The sequence below is a fragment of the Fukomys damarensis genome, unplaced genomic scaffold, assembly GCF_012274545.1.
Source record: "Fukomys damarensis isolate Sample0158 unplaced genomic scaffold, DMR_v1.0_HiC HiC_scaffold_28, whole genome shotgun sequence".
Taxonomy (NCBI): Eukaryota; Metazoa; Chordata; class Mammalia; order Rodentia; family Bathyergidae; genus Fukomys; species Fukomys damarensis.
The window spans coordinates 5,034,744-5,044,743 of NW_022900940.1; the positions used below are offsets into that span (position 1 = coordinate 5,034,744).

Here is a 10,000-nt window from a genome sequence, read left to right on the forward strand (position 1 = left end):
TTGCAAAAAGGTGAAACATTTACACCTTTTGAAACTGTATCTTCTCTCTTAGATGTCTGTGTTGCAATTATCACACTCACTAGTCCTTCAAAAAGCTTTCCTACTCTTTATTGCTCTTTAATGCCGGCTTTCCATCAGCTCCCCATCCCCATCAACTTTTCCAGCATCCTCTCATTATTATATGAGAACACAAACCCATTATATTAGCAAGTACATTCTAATACTTCCTCTTAAACTGTACACTCCATAAAAGCAAACAGACAGAGGCTGAACAATGTACTCCAAAGGTCAACTAAAATTTTGGTTGGCAAACAAAATTTTTTTTAATGTTGTGATAGCAAAAGGGAATTACTCTCTAACAACTGTCCTAGTGGGTGTGGAATGAGTATGTGGCACACAGGAGTTGACAATGGGCTCCTCACTGGGGGCTCCAAGCCCAGGGGTTACTGCACTTAATTACAGGATCTGCACACCAATTCTGTGGACGCAGGGCAGAGCAAACGAGTTGAAGAACACGTGCCCAACACTTGCACTGTGCTGGCTTTATATTCTGGACAGTGATCTGAGCACTTCCTACAACTCCTCCATGTATTTACTTTCTCTTGCTAATTATGAAATTAGCTCTGAACAATTGTTCTGAAGGCAAGCTAAGTTCTTGCACAGAGCAGGCCCAACACAGTGTCCAGCATTTCATGAATGATCAGAAATATTTACTTCCTTTTTTAAGGAGAGATGACTGGTTGATTATATGATTAGAATGCAGATTAACATTACAGGGATTCAATAGAAGCTGTAGTTGGGGTAATTGGGAAGAAAAATAATTTTGCTATTTGCAAGAAGGGAGCAGAACAGAAAACATAGGAAAGATTCAGCCTACTTTTCATAGATTTATCTCTTTGGTTTTTACTATTTTTTCCCTTCATTCTGGGAAAATGGTTTACCCCCTTTGGCTGATATAGGTCATCCCCTCTTCTATTAGCCATGGCCTCAAATTAGGTTTGAAGATCATGTAGGCTGTGGAAGATGGGATCTTGTGTATTACTCCACGATGACTGCCAAGGGCTAGGAGCTCCATCTAACATCTTCAGAGATAGAAACTATGAAGATTAAACTCATTCTTTTCGCCAAGAAAAGGGGACATGATTTTGGGTTCATTTAACACCTTCATTTTACAAGTCTGTCATAAGGACAAACCATTTTAAGGTCAATCTAGCCAGTTCTCCCTCATGAAAAAGAAAACTGCTGAAATAAATGAAAGGTTGGTTTTCCACATGTAAAACTGCTACAATTATTAAGAACATGTAAGAAGATGGACCACACGTTCACCAGACTGTTGTGGCTGTTTCAAGTCTCCCAGCCCTAATCTCACATTTTACCACTAGGGAAACTGAGGTTCCCAAGATTAATGTATCTAAGGTCATGGAGCTGAGAAGGGGCAGAGTGTAGGACCCTAGTTATATGACATTTGGTCTGACTTTCCTACAATGACATGTTCATAATGATTACCTAGTATAATAACGATAAAACACAGACTTTGTCTGCTCCTCACCCATACTTGAACCTACTGAGACAGGCCTCTGAGAAGGAGCCGAGGGATGTGGTTTTAACAGGCCCAATGTTTTGAGCAGACAAGTCTGGTGCCATGATGATCCCCATTAAACTGAAGACTCACTGCAATCTGTTCAGCAAATCCAAGGGAGGAATCTAGAAGCATGTGCTTTTAATAATAAAGCCCAAGTGTCTGAGTGAAAGCAGTTAAGTTTAGAAGTCACTACACTGCATGGACTGATTATACCTTAAACAGTGGCTGTACAGGTTTCCTCAGGAGTTTTGTATCCAAACAGGTTAACCTGATTTAGGCAGTGTATTCAGTTACTAAGACAGGGTACATTCAGCTATGTGAGTCTCTAAAGTACAATGACCAGGAGAAGAAAAACACACAAAGCAGCAGCTATAGGAAGGAGTACAATTCAAATTCTTCTTCCAAACTGAGCATTCTCCAAAGTTATTCTTTCCCCACTTTCTTAACCTATGGTAATTCCATGCCTTCCAAACTCAGCACTACTAAAAACTTTGAAAGATTTCTTTACCATCAGCTATTGCATTCAAGTGGGGGTCAACCTAAGGCTCATTTCACCCCAATCAAAGAATTTCCCCACTTTTATTGTGCTCTGTCACCATCTCAACATTCCTCACATGTTATTATTAAAGACTCTCTTGACATTTAAAGCAGACGCACACTAATTCTCAGTCATAGTCTAGGAATTCTAATGCTTCCAGAGTTAGGCAGGATTTTAAATGTGAAAAGTCTAAGTGTCTTGATTTTCAAAAGAGGACGTAGAAGTGAGACACCTAGACATGTTCTCTCTTCTTTTCGTGGGCTCCAGTCACAAAACACTGGAAACACTAGGCTGTGGTGCTAGGACCTCAGTGTCCCCAGCAGGCTCTAAACTTACTCTGAGCTCTGCTCTGAGGCAGGAGGGTCTGTGAGGCCACTGCTGTGACAAAGTGTCCTGAGTACTGCCTTGAATAGGGTTAGAAAGGTCCAAAGGGGGATACATTACAGATAATATATTTGCTAAAGTCTAGGAAGCTGGTCTGATTACAAATAGCATCGCTAATGGTACAGTAATCACATGCAAAGTCCACACAGTAATTGATTTGTGTTAGGATTAATGTGTCCCTCTGCTATGAAACTTGTGCACTTTTCTCCCTGCTGACATTTTCTCAGAGCTTACAGTCCTGCTGCTGTTGATGATTTAGAAAACTTCAGAGAGTTCCCAAAGTCACTGGGCTCAAGCCTTGCCGGCTGTCAAGGAGTACTCAGCAGAGCGCTCTGGGGGCAGAAAGGGAAACGGCCTCACAAGCTGGGTTTTACAACCAGAGACTGGCAACTCAGGGAAACAAGTGCAGAACCCACAGGGCCGCTGGCCTCTGCACACAGTAAGAGGAGCATAGGTTACAAAGGTTGGGCAACCTCCTAGCTTGGTCTACTACTCGGTGCTGGCTCAGACGACTGTATCTCCTTTCTAAACCCCAGGGTCTTCCTCCATCAGATGAGGGCAGTACAAGTTCCTTTGCTTCCAAGAGGCCCAAGGATGGTAAAGATTATTAAGAGACTGAGTGCTACCTTTTTGAAGAGCAAGAGGAAACATTACATTACACATGCTCATTAGATGTAAGACAGACTGATTCTGAAAAGTTACTTTTTCTTTTTTAAGTGGCTCTGAGAACCCAGGAGAGTGGGTAGTAGCTGCTCAGAGGGATAGTAATGATTTGATAAAATTAGGAGTGTGAGGCACCTGGAGCATACACATTAGTACAAACTCAATAAATAGCCATTTAAGTGGATTATAAGATCCTGTACGAACTCATTTCAAGAATAACCTGGGGCATTCAACAGCTCTCTCATGTCACACCAGTGCACCCAGGACCTTCTCCATTTTGAAACTAAAAATCCCAACTCCTGGGAACTTCCTCAGTCCCACGCAAGCAAACAGAGAAAGTTGGTCACCCTACTCTGTATGGAATACACAGATGAATTTTAAAAAGAACAGTGTATCCTGTTAGCTATACTTCTTGCCTACCCAAGTGGCTTCCTTGCCCTGAAAGGCTTGCCAACATCTCTTCCTGGGTCATCTTCACTGTGTCCTGTCTCTCTTGAAAACTTTTCCTGGTAGGGCAGTAGGAGTTTGCTGGTCTGTCCTCTCCATGAAACTGCACGGCACTGGAAGGCAAGGACCACTTTATCTGTATCCAGGGCTTTGATGAAAATTGGTGCTTCCTCAATAGTGACTGGAGTAAGATTACTAAGGAACAAAAGCTACATACTACTCCATCCTTTCAGCAGTGGCAGATCCACCTCAGTTTGGCTCATTTCTTTCTTCTTGCTGCTTTCAGTGCCTGTTTCAAAAGCCTTCCAGTGGAGGGGATAGAGAAAGCCTGTCCTAAATCCCATGGTCCCGATCTATGGAGAAAATAGATCCTTTCCAATATTATTTTTTAATTCAAAAGGAAGATATAAAATTTGGCAATGTTTCATGGTCACAAAAACAGCTTAACACCCATCTACATGGTCACAAAAGTGCACCTATCCCATTAATGTTTTACACTTTCTAAGAGAGGTAAATTCTAGAAGATATTGTTCTTGTCTGCTAAACTGGACAGTTTCCCCTTCTCCCACCACAGAATGATGGCCCAGTCACTGTGACACTTTTGCATTATGTCATCTACAGCCTGAAAGTTGGGGCTCCTAAGTATGTCCCCACTTGGGGGGGACTCAGGTGAATGGGATTAATATGAATTTAGGTCCTGAAGCCGATGCCCGGTGGACAGTAGGTGTTCGACCATAGTAACTAAATGTGCTTCTTTACTACCTTGGCTGTAGCATGCAAGATGTGAAGTCCTTACACTCCCAAGTGCTCCCAGTTCCTGTGCCTGTGTCCCTTTGTTCTGGTGGGGGTGGGGACTATAGACATTTCAGGTAAGAGCTGTAGACGTTTCATGAGATCACGTATACCTATGGGATAATTTTGCTTACTTCCAATTCTAACTTGGCTCTCTGTACATCATTTCCAAAGAATTTGTCAAAGGAGGTCAATATTTAACAGTTGATATCTTAAAACATATTCCCTGACCTCCAAAAGCTATATCCCTGACCCAAATGATCTCTGTGGTATGTCTTGCTATGAGTCACTCACGGTGCACACTGTAAGGAGCTCACATGACTTTTCAGAGATTACAGGGTGAGGCTACCAGGAAACAACTGGGGCCGACCCTCATCCCTGGTAAAACACTAAGAAATTATAACTTTCTTCACAATAACAAAATGTAGTAAGGAATGCTCACTCAGGATGCCAAATGGATGACTGATCCCTCTTCCTTCTCAATGAGACCAGGAAAAGAGTGACATGAGAATGGAATTAACCACCCCTTCTTCGTGATGCTGCAGGTAAGCAGTCCACTGCTAAGAAAACATTCACTGTTTTTATACCTGCCAACAAAAATTTCAAAAATAGAGATGTATCTTGCTTTTTGTAGTTGACATATCTATTAAAACTTCAGTTTTGCAAACCCAGTCATATTTTAAATACAGGACAGGGCAGCTCTCATGCACAGTGCTGATTAGATAGGACTAAGGCTCCAACACTCAACATCTCGAGTTCTGCTTGCTTTCCCGAAATCTCAGCATTAGCGTCTTACAGGCTTTTCAGTCTGATTCAAGTCTAGTCTTATATCAACAACTCTATGAAGGAAACTTCTCTAGCCATGATCCCCTCAGGCTAATAGTGGTTATTCAAAAAAAAAAAAAAAAAAAAAAAAAAAAAAAAAAAAAAAAAAAAAAAAGACTGTATCTAACTCGTTAAAGAGGTGTCACAAGAGACTTCCATTCTGGGTCAGAGGATGTACACAGAATAACACTCCAGTGGCTTTGGCTTTCACCAGCTCTGGTCACTCTGGAGCTGACTAAATTCTCCTGTTCAGCCATTTTATTATGATCCTCTAGTTTAGACTTATGAAGCCTCCACTGATGCATGCCCTAAGATCCAAGCTGAACTCACTGGGTTTCTTTGTACAACAAGGCACACGTATGGCTTCTACCAGAAGAGCAGAGGCTTAAGTACCACTTCAGGAGTCTGGGTGGTAAGGAGACTTATCGTCCCACTCCAACAGAGTCATTATCTTTGGGGAACTGTTCAAAGCTTAACTGCTCTTTACTGTAGCACTTAGTGGCATGAACATTTTTCAACTTCAAGTGAACCAATGGCAATTCTGTAAAATATTTTTGAGATAGTTGGAGGTTTGGGTATTTCCTGGACCAGAAGATACCTTGTTTAGAGAAAAAGAAGTAGCCCTCAGGCTAGTCACATTCAAGACCATCTACTCTAGGTAGGAGAGGATGGGGGACAGCACCTGGGAAGTGGCTACCTGGGCACAAGCATGTTCTTTCACAGTATTCTTGCTGGTACAGGTACTTGATTTCCCCACCCTCTTAGATTCTGCGGGCATCATGATCCTTAAGTACATTAAAAAGTACAGTTTCAGATACAGGTGCATGAGAACAAACTGTTGAACTGCAGAAAAACAGGAAGCCTAAAAGGAACAAGCTTTGAGTAGAAACTATGCCTTGTCCCGGGGTCCCCTTTGGCCTGTAACCCAAAGACTCCTAAAGCTTGGTAAGCGCTACCAACTCTGTATCTAACAGCAAGGGTTCTTCAAACACCAAAAACTGTTGACATTTTCTTGTCATTTCGCCTAATTGAGTAATGGAACTCAATGAATAAATTTTGTTTTTGTTTGGCTCCTCTTTTTCAAAAGTTTCTAATATGTTTGTTTGTTTATTTGTTTAAGACAGGGATGCCCTCTGTGGTCCAGGATGACCTTAAACTCACTCTGTGGCCCAGGCTGGCCTTGAACTTGTAGAAATCCTCCTGCCTCAGCCTCTCAAGGGCTGCAATTATAGGAGTGCAACAGTATGCCTGGCTCAAGTCTTTCAGAACCTACTGGCATGAGCTAGTACCATCCAATGGAGAGGTAGTTCTACTGGAGAATTATTTTATACTATTTTTCCTTCTAGAATATAAGGAACAGGAGAGCAGCCCTATCAATTTTAATCACCGTTGTACTTTGCAGTAGCACCAGCATGGTTCTTGCTATGTAATAAGTTCCTGGTAAATTTTGCTAAATGAATAAGCAGATGAATATATAAATGAGTAAACAGCTTCCCATGACCCCTGAGACTGGCAAGCACCTGTCATATAAAGTCGCTAGCAGGGCAGTGTAATGCCTAGGCAGTTTTAGATACCATGCCTAAGAAGGAAGAGGTATGAAGGAGAGGGCTGAAGTTTAGGTAGCCAGGAACCCTGGGAAATAAGCTGCTAATAATGTAATGCAAACTGTTTTCTCTTTTGACCCCTCTTGACCAGGGGTTGCTTAGCAAACTTCTGTAGGAGCTAAAGAGTAAATATGTTCAGCTTTGCAGGCCATATGGCTTTCATTGCAGTTACTTGACTTTGCTGATGCAGTGTAAAAGCAACCACAGATCATCAGTAAATGAATGGGAAGGGGCGTGGCTGTGTTCCAATAAAACTGGCACTGAAAATCAAATTTCAAATAATTTCCACTTGTCATGAAACACTCTTCTTTTGTTTAAATAGTTTTTTGTCCTCCAATCATTTAAAATGTCAAAACCTTTCAGCCTATGAGGTTAGGCCTGCAGTCTGTAGTTCGTTAACTCTTGACAAGCAGTATGTCATCAGTCAAGTTACTCTTTCACGCTGTGAAGCAACCAAACCTGTCAGAATTAACCTGTCCCTACTTCCATTATAGCAAACTCTCAAGCAAAATAGATTACCGGAACATCACAGGTAACTACTGCATCTTAACTTCCAGCCAGGACAATTTGCTTTCTATTTCAAGTTGAAAAACCTGCCTTCAGTTTGACTTAAGATGGAAGTACATGGATATAATCTATGATTACATGAAACCAGCAAAAAATCAAAGAATACTCTTATCAATCTGTACCACTTCCAGGGCACACAGACCAAAAAACCAGAGTAAAGCTGCCAGGAGTCAATCGCTTGACTTACTGATGCAATCATTCCTTTCTTTCTCTTGGCTGCTCTTTGCAGAGGGGCAGGAGTAATTAATGAAACAGATAGTTCCCGAATAACAATGACCCAACACTCAAGCACCTCCTGGGAAAACCAGGACAACTCTGATTATTTTAAACTATCATTAGGAGTTTTAATTTTATCAATACATGTAGAAATCTATCACCTTATAAAAGGCACCATTATAAAAATTTAACTAATAATAGTTATAGTTTATTCTGCAGAATCTGGTTTTAAGGCCTTACTATGTTTTTAAACATATTTGAAGGTGGGTTAAATCTGTTTCTTCTTCCCCGTCAACATACTAAATTTAAAGATGTTTCCCAAGACAAAAAAATCAGGGGATTTTTATGACGTGCCCTTTGCTTGTATAAATACTGTTCTAATAAGTTTGTATTTTGCAGTTTGAATGGAAAGTATTAACTAGCTTGAGGAAATAACTTTTGAGAAAAATCCTCCTAAAAAATGCAATTTGTCATATAAGATGATAACTAATTTTTAAAAATCCTTTCTATCCTGAAAAGGCACAACAAAAAGTTTAAGTGTGTTTGGGCTGATTTTTCTCTGCAACTATTTGAAGCTGTAAATGACTTAACTCAGTAAAATTCCAAATGTAATTATCTTCTGTACTTAGCCTAGGGCTCTCCATATATCTCAGCATTGCTGTCTTGCATACAAAATAGGCTTTCCAACGGCTGGTCCCAATATAATGTACAACATTGTTTTAATTTCCCCTAGTCGGCTAACCTCTTGCCTACACTGCACCAGCCAGAGGAAGGAGGTGCAGTGAGTCATCAAGCACTCAAAAGCATTCTGGAACTCGGTGCATAAATGGGGTTTGCCGGGTCAGGCTTTTGCAACTGTACATTTTAATCATCTCCATTTCTGACCCCATTTTTACTTTCAGAAACTCATTTTCTATTAATTATACCAAGAATGGGATTAGCGTTAATATATGGTGGTTCATCAACAAGTTACACAGTACCAGGAAGTAGAACCCACATTAAAAATGTCCCCATCACTCACCATGGTGATTCCCCAGGTAAACCTGCACAAGTTTGTTTTCCTCTGTCACAAAACTTATCCCACAGATTTCAGAGGGCTCCCAAATACCATTTTGTACTTGCATATATATGGTACATTTATGCACATGGCATGTACTGCACATGAATTTATATGTATTTATGATATGTGCAGTGAACTCTCAATTATGCTCAGTGATACAGAGAAGGGGACATACAGAATGAGGGATACATCCTCATATCACTTCTACTGTGACTCCAGAAAGCACGCTTTTGTGTGTGCTCACTTGCCCGTCTTGGTTGCACGTCACACGCACTAGTTCTCTCTCCCCTCATGTGCATTCTCTTTCAGTCTCTCCCCAGTTTATCTTCTGAGCTCCAGTTTAATAATAACAGCAACTTCAGGGGGCTTGCACCAACAACAAATAAGCAGAAAGTTTAAAAGCGGACAGAGAATGGAAGGAAAGTGAGAGAAAGAAGGGGCCAGCCACTCAAGGTAGTAACTGAGTATCAGCTGCGCACATATTACTGTGACTCTGAGAGATGTCCATGCGTCAGATTCAAAGAGGAAAGGGAAACTGAACTGATCCCAAAAAGTAAAAATTAAATTAACATGAAAAAGGACAACAGGCTTTGGACTTTCCATTCAAGAATGAGTACACAGGAACTCATTACAGAACACTACAGAAACGTGGAAGTTGATGAAGACTGAGGCAATATTAAAAATAAATATGGCTTTACCTGGAGCTCTAACTGCTGTACAACCTGCATTTGTACTCTACATTGGGCTGTACTTCTATCGTCCAGCGCATGCTCACTGTTGAGATGTCTGCAACAATACATAGAAAATCATTAAGTGAAATGGAGACACAAAAAGGAAGATATTAGTTACCAGGATGTTTAATGTAAGCACACACTAGGCAGCAGGTCTAGGTCCCAGTAGTCCCAGTAGTGTAGTGATGCTGGAGGTTTCCTATCGCCACCATTTTAACACTGTCATCCCACAGGATGTGGTTTACTATTATCACCACACTAAAAGTCTTCCAGGGAGAAGTTCTGCCAGAAACCTGGAGATAACCATTTAATTTACACATGAATAAGAAAATTCATGGCATCAAGTAGGGAGGCATTTCAAGACCACCTCAATGGGTGGAAATCTGAGACAGGGCCTACAAAGTATTTTGTAAAAGTTTAATCTCTGTGGGTCTGAAGAGGATCATTCCTCCACAAGAAAACTGACTTTGTAGAATTGATGTGACATGTCCTTATACTGAAAATGCATTCGCGTAAGTATAAAAAATGGCACCACAGCACAGAGTAGCAACTTTCAACATATGAAACCTGAACCTGTACAATTGTGCACCA

General features: G+C 40.9%; 1 protein-coding gene across 10 annotated transcripts in view; it reads right to left on the bottom strand.

Annotated features, from left to right (window-relative positions):
• Foxp1 (forkhead box P1) overlaps positions 1-10,000 on the bottom strand; it is a 487,831-nt gene that overhangs the window by 29,037 nt on the left and 448,794 nt on the right. For all 10 annotated transcript variants that reach the window (XM_019209347.2, XM_010636145.2, XM_033757028.1 and 7 more), the window contains one exon: positions 9,377-9,464. In XM_019209347.2, coding sequence (XP_019064892.1) covers positions 9,377-9,464 — 88 coding nt within the window. The remainder of the gene's footprint in view (positions 1-9,376; positions 9,465-10,000) is intronic.